This window comes from Anastrepha obliqua, chromosome 5 (assembly GCF_027943255.1).
Source record: "Anastrepha obliqua isolate idAnaObli1 chromosome 5, idAnaObli1_1.0, whole genome shotgun sequence".
Taxonomy (NCBI): domain Eukaryota; kingdom Metazoa; phylum Arthropoda; class Insecta; order Diptera; family Tephritidae; genus Anastrepha; species Anastrepha obliqua.
In genome coordinates this window covers 11,022,325-11,036,102 of record NC_072896.1, presented here as the reverse complement: position 1 = coordinate 11,036,102, position 13,778 = coordinate 11,022,325, and the positions used below count along the sequence as shown (strand labels likewise).

General features: G+C 35.8%; 1 protein-coding gene across 1 annotated transcript; it reads left to right on the top strand.

Annotated features, from left to right (window-relative positions):
• Window positions 1-244: 244 nt before the first annotated feature.
• Window positions 245-981, top strand: LOC129249083 (uncharacterized). The gene is made up of 2 exons (XM_054888708.1): window positions 245-346; window positions 451-981. The coding sequence occupies exons 1-2, from the start codon at window positions 308-310 to the stop codon at window positions 823-825; spliced, it is 414 nt and encodes a 137-aa protein (XP_054744683.1). The 5' UTR covers window positions 245-307; the 3' UTR covers window positions 826-981.
• Window positions 982-13,778: the final 12,797 nt, after the last annotated feature.

Sequence of the window (13,778 nt, the reverse complement as noted above, 5' to 3'; positions counted from 1 at the left end):
GGAAAATATTTTTGAACCCCCAAGTACAAAAGTTAATCGGACTTTGAGTCAATTACTTAACTTCATTTGTGGGCTTTCCTTTTAGAAAAAATATTTGCATTTGTTTACTTAACCTATACTAAACCTTACTAACGCTATTCTACACAATGCAACCGCATGCGAATAATGCAACTGAGATTATTTTTTTTCTATTTAATCTTTATTGATTAATCTATTTTATAAGATGGATAGATAATAGATTTCGGTGAGTATAAATACGAGGCATTTCACTTAGAAGCTATCAGTCGTAAAACTCGTGAAGTAAAAAATGAAATTCTACGTTTTTCTAATTGCCCTGTTTGGCTTGGTATGTATTGTTGTTGTAGTGACATGATTAAAAACTGAAAAAAAACAAAGGAAACTTAGTGTTTTTTTTTTAAATAGAACATTTATATGCTCACTCCTTTCTAGGTGTTTGCCGAAGTCAAATCAATATCTCGTGAAGAAGTCACAAAGTACCGCCTGGGATGCTTGATTGAAAACCCCAAGGCCAGTGAATACTTTGTAAAAATTTTAAATTTCGATTACCCGGATGTACCAGAGGTAAACTCATATATTGATTGTCTGGCAGAGAAATTGGGTTTAGTGGACCTCAAAACTAACCAAATTAATGTGGATGCAGTGGCCACATTTTTCTCCGTGGACCCAAATAATGCTGAAGATATGGATATTATTAAGAATTGTGTTAAACCCGAGGAGGAAGACTTACATGTACGTCGCAAAGGCTTGTGTATATTGAATACGAGGCTTCGAGACAATCTGAAGAAATATCTCGTGGAAGCATGATTATAATCACAATGATTATTAATAACGAATGACTATCGTTCTTAAATTCCATACGAAAATTACTTAAAATTTGTTATCATTAATTAAAATGTGGACCATCTTTGAGTTGTTGTATTTCGTATTAAAATAAATGATTCTACAGAGCAAGCAATTAGATCGAAGTAGTTCACTTTTAAACATTTGCATGAATGTGTGATAAGTAGCCTATGAATCATTTGCAAATATTTTTGCCATGTGCTGATCACTCACTTCATCACCATTGGTAGGGTAAGCACATCTGTAAGTATGCGGAGAGCAGCGATGAGTTCGTCGGACACACAACAATCATACTCGGCGGAACTCGGCACCAGTGCATTCGTTTGCTTTGGTACGAATTACATTTATGATAGGCCTGAGGGTGGAAAGTTGTGTGTGCGCAGTTTTCATTCAAGTAAAAAATTTAGGATCAGTTAGTCGAGTTACGTCAGTTACGTAGCCATTTCCAACGTAATAAATAATAAATTACAAATAATACGCAAATATTATGAAGAATATTCTCATAGATTCTACCCGAAACTAATCCTAATACAAGGAAATGAATGTTACTGAACTGGCAGTCCATGGATGGATATAAATCCGGGCCGTTCTGGTCACTTAGATCCGACTATCGTGGGAACGAATTCGTATACTTGTTTAGTTAATAAAAGTTAAAAAAAAATAGTTAAAAAAATAATAATAATATAATAAAAATATTAATAATAAAAAAATATAAATAATAAAAAAAATATTATATTAATAATAAAAAATATTAATAATAAAAAATATTAATAATAAAAAAATATCAATAATGAAAAAATATTAATAATAAAAAATATTAATAATAAAAAAATATTAATAATAAAAAAATATTAATAATACAAAAAACATTAATAATAAAAAAAATAGAAATAATAAAAAAAATACTTGGTTTGGTCCTCATTCACCCTTCCACTTTGCTCCTTTTTTTTGGAAAAGATAAAACAAGGCCGTTGCTATCATTATACGCCTGCGGCTGGACGTTCCTGTATGCGAAGATGGTAACTGGAACTCGAATCATCTCCAACAACAGATCAAAAAGGTCACATCCAACAGTTCGGAGAGATCCTGCATAATTCTGTTGGAAGTAGTAATTTTAGTTTTACCAGATTCAAAATACTTTTCATGCTGTTGTACGCGTGTGTAAAGTGGACCAAGAGACGGTATGTGCCGGACTTTTGGATACTTTCTTGTTTTCTATGCCTACAAATTTTCTTACCTATACATACACGCACACATAACTACATACATATATACATACATGCATTCATGAAGAGGCAATAGGCCGCTCCCCCTTCGGTGAAGTACTACCTAACGGTTGACCCGCGGGCGGGAAACGGGGCTGGGGTGGGTTTTTAGTGGGTGAGTCGAAAGACAAGTTCCACACTTTTCGGCTTTCAATGCTTTTTGCCACCTCTAGAAAAAAAAAACAAAAAAAAAAATCTTACATGCATACATACATACCTATACAGTCACTCACACCTTATTTGATGCAGATACGATGTTTTTATAAAGTTTTCTCCATTTCATGAAATTTTGCGAAAATGGAAAACAGAGCATGCAGACATCTTATTTATTTTACATTATTTCATTTCTCAACATAAAATCCAAAAAAGTGTCCACTCATTTTTTTATAATGCAAAAAAAAAAAAACACAAACATACAGAGAGTTCATGCCGTAGCTTAAATGATGCAGTAAGTTAGTTTTGGACCATTTCAAAAAAGGAATGTTGCTTCGTAAAATATCTCAAATTGTAGTTCACCTTATTGAACGCGTTATGCATGAAAATCGTGTGGTAAATAAGGGACGACAGACTTCAAATAAAGCTTTCAAAGGGAAAGAGTGTCAGTGATTAGTGCGCCAAGTGAAGAAAAATCCTGCAATAAGTGCTCCAAATTTAACTGAAATGGCCAAAAAAATTTATTTAAGACTTGCAATCCAGAAACTGTGCGAAAATATTGAGGGAAGCAAATTTAAATGGTAGAATAGCCCGTAATAAACCTTTCGTAAGTGCAAGGAGCAGAAATATTCTTTGTATTTTATGTTGAAAAATGAAATAAAGCAAAATAAATTAGATGTTTGCATACTCTATTTTTTCCATTTTCACAAAATATTGCAGAATATAGAACAAAAAATCTTCAAAATAAGGTGTGAGTGACTGTATTCCTAGTTCATTACAAAACAACTAAAATTTTAATTATGTACTATTGTCATTACACTTCAAAGAGGCAATCCATTAGTGAGTAGCTGCAAATCTCAGAGCTCACTGAGCCGGCACTAAATATACGAGTACATATACAGTATTTCCTGGATATACAGCGTTTGATTGAAAAGTAATGAGCCTTCCCGCGCGGAGCGTCTGCCAAGCGATTAACCGAATCGGCTGGTGGGGAAAAATGATCGTTGGACCTTACCCTTCCACGAGAAACCGGTCCCAGTTCGCTGGCAACAGCGCTGCAGTCAACATCGCTCCGCGCGTGAAAGCTGTTTTAAAAGTGTGTTAGGATTTTGCAGTGGCGAAAATGCAGTGATCGTTGGAGCAACTTTACTCGATCAAATTTTGCGTAAAGCTAAACAGTTTGTACCTCCAGGAAGCACTGTAAACGCGGCATTTTAGAAAGAAGTGCTCCTTCGGCTGAAAAACCGCGTCGCCCGCGTTCGGCCCGACCTCGTCAACAATTGGACCCTTCATCACGACAATGCGCCGGCGCACACCGCCTTTCTATGCACCTCTGCATTGGTCAAGATGGGGGTTCCGGTACTGCCCACCCTCCCTACAGCCCAGACCTGTCCCCTCCGGACTCCCGCGCCTGAAAAGAAAGCTGAAGGGGAGGCGTTTCGACTCCATCGAGGCGATCCAAAAAACTGTGACAGCCGAATCGAACGCGATCCCGGCGGATGAGTTTAAAAAGCGGTGTATTGGCGTCCAAGGGTCCTATTTTGAAGAATATTAGTTGTATAAGCTAAAAGGTTTAATAAAACTGCTTAAAAAAAATAAGGCTCATTACTTTTCAATCAAACCCTGTAAGCATCGAACAAAATGCAGATGGAAGCGCTTATACATATGAAAATAAGCGTGAAGCACTGACTATGCATATTTTAATTTCTCGGCTATAATCATTACTGGTGAATCTAGTTGAACAAATCAAACGACTAGCTCCATTCAATTAAATAAGTTCCCATTGAAACAAGAACAAATTGAGATTTCATTTTATGTATGTGCAACAAATTTTAAGTGCACAGAGGTCAATAAACAGTTATACTGAATTTTGGGCCATTCATTGTATGTATTCAAAAACTTGCAAAGTAGGGGAAAGTGAGAGAGCAAAACGACGTTCCATTTTTAGGTGAAGCTGCAAGTTTTTACTGGATAAATTTTTACTTGCAAGAATTTGCAAGTGACAAAAACAGGTGATCGTAAAGTAAAAATAAACACAAATTAAAATTTGCGAATTGAGCCAAAATTCTAAATTTAAATAAAAATTCCGATTAAAATGGAGCATGTAAGTAAATATGTTTTAGATTAAATTTATAAAGTTTAATTGAAGAGATATACTAATAGGAATCGGCCAATGATGTAAAGGAACGAACTTCTGATTCCTAGCCTCCAGTCTCTGTTGCTACAGTTTCCGAAATACAAATCGAAAGCATTCAAGGTATCTTTTATGTTTTATGCTTGTACTTCTTAGTTATTAACTAATTCGACAATATATCAGTCAAATACGTTGTCGCAATGGACACAGAGGACCCATTGTGTCAGCCCCATAAGTTACTGGCAAGTTACCGAATAATTTTTACATGAACATATCTATTGAGATTGATCAAGCATAAACTTGCTTTTAGGGATAAGAAAAATTAAATTTTCGTGCTATAAATGGGAAGATGAGCAGTTTTTCGGTGCTTGCAAGCGGAAAAGGGTTATAAACAGGTCGCTTATAAGCAAAAAATACTGTATGCATATACATATGTATGTATGCATGTATGTGCATATCTATAAACCTGTATATAAGTATGCACTTGTGTTTGAATTTCTCCACAATAAGTATTTGCAAAGGTCTTCTTTTCGTACCATTCGCTATGACTGCTTGCAGAGAATGTTAATGTTCTCTGCTGCTTGTGCTAATATTAAGGGGAAATAATCCGCCACCCACCAACAAATAAACAAACCACTCAGTCAGTCGAGAAATACTTGACGTTTGTTGTTCTGTAATTATTTGGGATGAGAATTTTGTAGGTGCAGCAAAAATATTAATATCACAAATGAATGGTGTGGCAAATTGCACATAAGTATGTATGTATGCATGCATGTAAACCGCCTGAATATATTGAATAGCAATTTCAGGCTACTGTTGTTGCTGTTACATCGCATACCTTTCCGCTTTCATAATTTGCTGGAATTGATATTTTCAAAAGCTTTAAGCTCTGATACATATGCACATACACAAAAAACATACATATATACATAAGTATATAAATTAATACTTTAATATTAATTTGAGAAAGAAGAAATCCTTTTCTTTTTGCGTAAAATTTTAGCGCAAATGGTTTAAGCGGTAACACCACTGTACACGCGTAAAATAAACACGATTTTTAAAGAATTTTTTTGTATAGAAGGAAAGGGAAAACAATCACTCTGATTTGGGAAGTTATTACAGTGCACTCGCGATAACTCGAACTAATTAAAACAGGCGCTGTTCGATTTATCGAATTTGTTCGACTTATCAATTGAGTGTGCTATGTTAAAAAAACAGTCATCGATATCGATTTTTTTCAATTAAATTTATTTATTTATTTACATATGGATATGAACATGAATATGTTTAAAATAATTAATTCGTTTCAATATTTTTCATCAAATATTTGGCAGTCTTTGTGTCAGTTACACAAAAAAAGTCAGCTTTAACAGAAAAGTTAGGCCGAAAAGAAAGTTGTAATGTGTGTTTGTCTTTTCTTGCCTGCAGCAATGTTGAAGAGTGTTAACCTTTGCGGGGCTTACTTGTTCAGTTGTGGCCCACTGAATTACCTTATTGATAGAGCTAACTGCCCCCTCAGATGATATCCGCTCACATGTCTCAGTTGTGTTGTTAAACTCAGACTCAGAATCAGTAGTTTCAATTATTACTTCTGTGTCGGTAAATTCGGCACCATCATTCCATTTGTTAACATCATAAAGCGTAAATTCGATCTGTAAATTATGTTTTTCATGTTATGTTCTTTCAAGATGAGTCCACTTATTGGGTAATTCTTTTTTCTTTGGGACAGAAACCATTTGTATAAAGCGGCTTTCATTTTAGGAAACTCAGAAGCTTTTAAAGTTCTCCTCTTCCCAGGACCCAAAAACGTGTTGTTTACTGCTTTTAAAATTGCCTTGTCTTTCTTTTTTATAAGACTTATGGTGGACTTGGCTACCCCATATTCCTTCGCTAGAGAAGTAACACTACATCCACGTTTAATTTTGTTAAGGACTTCAGCCCTCTCTTTTAATGTTAAACACTTCAACCTTTTACGATCCATTACTCACATGCACTGATACACTACAAATGACAAATTTAAAGCAATTTGGTCAATGCAAGATGTTGTTCCCAGAAAACTAACGGGATATTAACGTCGAAATATTCATATGGACAATACACTAGTATACATATAATTTATATACATATACTATTACATATGTATGTATGTACAAAATGTACATGTTTGAAAAGAATGTGTGTACAAATAAATTTGTTTTTTTGTTCGAGTTATAGCGCTTTAATATTGTTCGAGTTACAAACTAGTCAATAGGGAAAAAAATGTGTTCGAGTTAACACGTCGTTCGACTTAGCGGCTATTCGAGTTACCGCGAGTGCACTGTACTTATATACTAAAATACAAAACTACAAAGTTTGATCGAAAAATTTTACAAAATGGCGGCATTGGAGACATTTCTGTAATGTGGTTTCTCTTGAAGGAGCTCCGCGGCACGCAGCACAGAGGGTGCAAATTTTATTCTGGAACAAAGAAACATTTTTTTCTTAATGTAGATAAGAATAGCTAGAGAAACACGTAGGGGATTTAAAAAATATTTATTTTTGTGGAATTAGCAAGCATTTGAAGGATAAAACTCTATTTTGGACTAAAAAAACGGCACTTAAATAATTATAACAATCGTTTAAATTAATCTATCGAAAATCCCCTACGCTCTTCTCTTAAGAAGGTTATATACAGACGTAGTGAAAAACCTGATTAAAAATATTTAAAATTGTTTGAGTTATGCTGCGTGCCAATTTCAGAAAACGTTTTTGAGAAAAACCCGTTTAAAGTTTGGAAATTTGGAGATGTCGTTAGGTAGCAGTCACTAACGCTTGGTTAAAAGCTTAAAATATTTATGAAATAGACTTCGGTAACGTATTAAACTTTTTGTTCTGTATTTTAAAAGGTTCAAAGAATTTTTTAAGCTTATAAAAAAAAAAATCAATTTTTTGAAATTTCTACAGTGGTGTTACCCCTTAATACTTTAATAAATTGTAGGACTAAACTTTTGCCATTTGATGGAATTGATATTTTCAAAAGCTTTAAGCTCTGATACATATGCACATACACAAAAACATACATGCATACATAAATATATAAATTAATACTTTAATATTAATTTGGGAAAGAAGAAATCCTTTTGTTTTTTGCGTAAAATTTTAGCGCAAATGGTTTAAAACTGTTTTATGGTCGATCTTTACAATATGAGAAGTTAGAATGCCTTTCGGCGATAGAGCTCCAAGCTTGACTTAGATTCGCAAAAGACGCAGACTTATTACAAGATGTCTACCACAAAAAAACGTAAAGGTCTAGCTTCATCTGGTAACACTGAGGATCAATAGGTCTATGTGATGGCTTTCAGACAGCCAAGTCAACCTAACCTATGGTCGATCTTTAGCTCCTGGGTGATGCTACGACTACTAACAGGCCGATCAACTTCGCTTATTTCTGCCCAGCAGTGGCGTGACGCAGACTAAATTACGTGGTAAATGGGGCTATAGATCCCAACCTCCTGGTAGAAATTAAGCCTACAGCAATTTTAGGATTTATTAACAGCCTACAACTGTTTGAGCAGGCTAGGTAGGTAGGTAGGTATAGTGGTTGTCGTTTGACACACCTAGGCCTGCTGTATACCCATTGTGATACCACCGGGGCTGACCCCTCTCCTTACTCTACATCGTCATCATTGAACCAACCTGTGGCTTTGATATATCTAACAAGAGTTGTTATTTTTATATAGGCTACTTCTGCCAAGTTATTTAGGGAGCTTTTTCCTAAAATATTGAGCCTTCTTCTATCCAGAGCCATGCACCCGCATAGAAAGTGTTCTATAGTCTCTTCTTCTTCAATGTCGTTACAGCTTCTGCAATAGTCGTTATAGGGTACTCCCAGTCTACTGGTATGCCTGCCAATCAGACAATGCCCTGTTAGGACCCCGAGAAGATTTCTCATGGTTTTCCTGTTTACTTTCAACAGTCGGTTTGTGCGGCCCATGTTTAATTCCGGCCACGTCATTCTACTAGTTGCGTAGGTTAGGGACTGAGACCATAGCCTGTTGGCAGCACTGATAGTGTGTTTATCTATAAGCATCTTGCAAGTTGCTAAAGGTATAGGTATGTTCGCTTTGTCTGGTTGGATCGGTAATGTGGTACCCAATCTCGAACGTTCATCTGCTTTGCAGTTGCCTTCTATGTCTCTATGACCCGGCATCCAGAGCAGGTGTATTACAAAGTACTGTTATAGTTCTGTCAGAACGTCGATACATTCTTTTACTGTCTTCGAGTTAATATTAGGCGATTTTAAAGCTTTCAGGGCCGATTGACTATATGCATATATGTTTATACAGGGTGGCTGATGAATTTTGTTACATTAAGAAACTCAAATAACTTTTTTTTTAGTGTATGGAATTCATTTATTTTTTTTTCAAGTTGAAGGTCATTAAATTTTATTAAATGTAGCTTAACTAGTTTTAAAAATAATTGAATTTAAATGCACCCCATGCTCGTTGACACAAGTGCGGCATCTTAGTAAAAAGTTGTTCATTGCTGCTTTGAGAGTTGCGACAGGAATAGCCGCAATTGTTGCCCGAATGGATTGTTTTAGTTCATCCAAATTTGTTGGCTTTGTTTTATAAACTTCTTGTTTACATAAACCCCACAAGAAAAAGTCAGGTGCAGTAAGGTCAGGCGACCTGGGGGGCCAACGAAATTTGGAGTTTCTTGAAATCAGTTTATTGGGAAATTTTCGTCGCAACTCTGTCATAACAGTCTGGGCTATGTGAGACGTTGCCCCATCTTGTTGAAACCACACAGAGTTGAAAGGAATTCTCTTTCGGCGTAGTTCTGGATAGAAAAATTCTTTCAGCATTTTCAAATAACGGTCTCCAGTAACCGTAACGGTGTGACCATTTTCTTCAAAAAAATGTCGGGCCTTATTTACAGCGTGAAGAAACCGCACACCACACTGTCACGCGAAGAGGATGCAATTCCGTCTCGTGGAGTATCTGTGGGTTAGAAGTACTCCATATTCGACAATTTTGTTTGTTCACATTGCCGTTTAAATCGAAATGGGCCTCATCAGACATGAACAGGCAGTTTAACATATTTTGGTCTTCTTCCACCATTTGCAGGATCTTCTGGCAAAATTCCAAGCGAATCGGCAAGTCTGCTGCATTCAGTTTGTTAACCATTTGAATTTTGTAGGGAAATAAGTCTAAATCTTTGTGCATTATTGTTTGCAAAGACTGTCGGCTGACACCAAGTTGAGCAGATAAGCTTCTTGTTGAAACCATTGGATTGCTTTGTATAGCTGCAGCTACAGCAGCGATCGTTTCCTCCGTCCGAACTGGTGGGTTTCGATGATAAGGCCTTCTTGCGACTGTTCCTTGCTCAGCAAAATTATTCACCAGTCTCATTATGGTCCATCTGCTCGGGGGATCGCCGCCAAACATCCGCCTGTACTCTCTCTGTACCAAAACTATGGACTCCAGTGCGTGATAGCGGCGGACTATCCAAATTCTTGTTTGCGTGTCCCAGTTATCCATTTTAATAAATTTTAAAGATCAATCTGCAAATTAAAACAAAAATGGAACAGATAACTTAAAAAGAAAAAAAGTTATTCAATTTTTTTTTGGTAGTGGCTTTCATCAGCCACCCTGTATCTCTTGTTGTGAGGACACTTTTATTTAGGGCTAGCAGGCCTTCTCTGATAGCCAATATTTCAGCTTGAAATACGCTGCAGTGAATGAGATGTTGGCATTCATTCCTTCAGAATAAAGGCTTCCGCCTACTTGATCATTATCATCAGTATAGATGCTGATTCCGCTTTTATTGTCCATTACCCCATTGCCCCAATCCTCTCTCGTTGGGAAAGTTGTGCTAAAGGATGTGTTTAAATGCAACTCTACTGAGCTACAGAAGTCTGTCGTTTGATGTAGGAAGGGGTATTCGTCTAGTATTCTTGCGTGACCTCTTCTGTTACTGGCTAAGTTGGAAGATTTTCTTAACCCAAGTGCCGATTACGCCGCCAACTGTTTGCTGCAGACCTCAATCGGTAATAGGTGCAGCATGACATTCATCGCTGAGCAGGCTACATGGGTGCACAATAGGTCTCTTCCCAAACAGCCAATAAATAATAATAATAATCAATTAAGAAATGCAATAAAATATTTTTAATAATGTTTTTTTTTTTTTATTTAACATCGTAATATGAAACTTGGTCAATACATCGATTAATACATACATAAATAACTGTTGCAACCTTTAGCTTCGAACATATTTTTTTTATATATTTTCAAGTTTAGAAATGTAAATAATTTTTGCGTATTCTGACTTTTCATTTTCAAATACGTCAATACTATGGTTCAGAACCGTGTTAAGCATCATAGTACATACATACACATGGTAGGAAAAGTCTGCGTTCACCCACTGTTATAAAGTATTAAAATAATTTAAAGTGTTTATCTTAAAACTCTCAGTTATTTATTTTCACTTATTTCAAAGAAAATTATTCGCAGAGGGTATGAACAAAATTTTTTGGAGTTTGAGCTGCGTCGTGTTCAGATAACGGGATTGTAGTACAGTTTCTTAAATAGGCTGAGCAGAAAAAGTGTGCGTTCATTTCGAATAGTGACGATTATTTGCATGGCAATTACGTTAAATTTAATTTTAAATCATTCATGTAGTTGACGCGGTTAAGAACAAATCTAAAGAGGGAAAAATTGATATTAGAAATACATTTTTTGTTACTATGGACCAAAGGCGAAAAGAAATAGATATTGGTGAAAGGAAAATCATTGTAAGTTTGTGGCAAAATAGTAAGAGCTATCGGGAAATCGCGAAAATTGTTGGGAGGCAATACTCCTCGGTCCAAAGAGTGATAATCAACTTCAAGCAAACGAATTGTTTGGAGTCTAAGCCTCGTTCTGGGCGTCCAAAAAAACTGACGGAAAGAGAAGAACGCAACATAACTATTCTTGTGAAGTCTAATCCACGTCTAACAGCAAGCCAAATTTCAAAAGGCATAAAAGTAAAATACCAAAAGAAAGTACACCCAGATACAGTAAGAAAAATTCTAAAAAGAATCGGATTTAACGGCAGAGTGGCCCAAAAAAAACCCTTCATATCGCGAGTAAATCGACTTAAGCGGATGGCTTTCGCCAAGGAATACGTAAACAAGCCACCTGAGTTTTGGAATAGTGTGATTTTTTCAGATGAGAGCAAGTTTTGCATTTTCGGGATAAAAGGTCGTAAAATTATTTGGAGGAAAAAGGGAACGGCACTTGGAAAGCAAAATCTGGTACCTACGGTAAAGCATGGGGGAGGAGGTGCCATGATATGGGGGTGTATGGCTAGTTCGGGCGTTGGAAATATACAGTTTATTGAGTCGATAATGAACAGACATGATTATCTCGATATTTTAAAAACGAATTTGAGAGAAAGTGCAATCAAACTGGGACTCGGTGAAAGATTTGTTTTCCAACAGGACAACGACCCGAAACACACAGCAGAGATTGTTAGGTTGCGGTTTTTGTATAATGTTCCAAACCAACTTCGCACACGACCACAATCACCTGACCTTAACCCCATTGAGCACTTATGGGACGTTCTAGAAAAAAAAAATACGAGAGCGTACAATAACTAGCAAGGAAATGCTTAAGAACGCGCTTAAAGAGGAATGGGAAGCCATAAGTCCAGAAATAACAGCCAAACTAGTTGGATCAATGAAAAGACGCCTTCTAGAAGTCATAAAAAGGCGTGGATATCCAACTAGCTATTAATTTGAAAACATTTCTATGATCTTAAGCCTTTTATTTTATTATTATTGAAGTGAACGCAAACTTTTTCCGTTTAGTTTGAATGGCCTTTTTAATTTTATGTGATCTCATTTTAAATTTGATTTTGTTATTGGTAGCGAAATATGTGTGATAGTTACGTTTAAGTGAACTAAATAAAACTCATTAAAAAAATTTCTGAAATATTTATTGTTTTGAACTTTTTCTAATGCAAAGAATATTTGCATAGGTGAACGCAGACTTTTTCTACTATGTGTACATATAAACGCACACATAGGTATATATGCCATTTTATATTTTTTATATTATATATAATTTAGTTGTGTATAGTTTTGAACAAAGGCAACACTTTTTATTTTGCTTTCAATTGCACGCACGAGCATCAAATGTGCAGGTAAATATTTATTTATTATTTCCTTAATAAATTTAACATTTAATAATAAACCGGGTTTTGTGCCTTGTTCACGCCGTGTTTTGCTTGCACGAAATTATATTGAAAACTATATTGATTCGCACTTGAATAAATCGGAATAAAATAAATCAGTCATAAATTAAATATTTATTATTAACATTAATTTGTGGCAGATATAATTGCGAATTGGGGCACTAAACTTAAAGCAGTATTCAGCACAATATAAATTCCACAAAATATTTATACAGAAAATATGCATTTAACATAAATTAATTATTTTCTTGTACAAATGTCGGTCTTACACGAGTTGAGGTTTAGAGGGGTTTCCGCATTTCTCCTCATAGTAAAATTTTCTTAAGCATGAAAATCAGTTTAACCATCCGTGGGACACCTTTTTTAAAACCTTCGGTTGGGCACCCGGGTCTGGCCTTTTTTCGTCCTGTTCGAGGATCCTTTTTAAAGGGTTATATGTAGGGGTTAGGGGTAGTAAAAATTTTCAAAAAATTGGATGTTTTTTTCTTGCATTTTCTTAAAGTATAATACAGGGTGGGCCATGTAAAATTTGCTTTTTGAATCGGCTATAAAAAAAACTAATCAATATTTTTTCAAACATTTTTTTATTTTGAAGATTGAACATTGTCATTTATGAATGAAAAATAGTATCGTTCAAATGACTGCCACGACTGGCTTTACAGTAGGCCATTCGATCAACCCAATTTTTAAGCACATTTTCGATTGTTTGGGCTCCAATTTCATGAAGGGCAACTTCGATTTCGTGTTTTAAAGCATCAATCGTCTCTAGATGGTTCGCATAGCATTTGTCCTTAACGGCTCCCCACAAAAAATAGTTCAACGGGCTTAAATCACAGCTCCGCGGCGGCCAACTGATATCGGAATTTCGGCTGATTATTCGGTTTTCAAAAACGGCAGCCAAAAGTTCGAGTGTAACTTTGGCAGTGTGACAAGTTGCACCGTCCTGTTGAAACCAAATGTCGTCCATGTCATCCTCTTCAATTTTTGGAAACAACTCGTTGAGCATGTCACGGTAACGCTCGCCATTTACTATAACCGCGGCTCCTCGCTCATTTTCGAAAAAAAAATGGCCCGATGATGCCGCCAGACCAAAAACCGCACCAAACAGTGACTCGTTGTGGATGCATTTGTTTCTCTACAGTAACGTG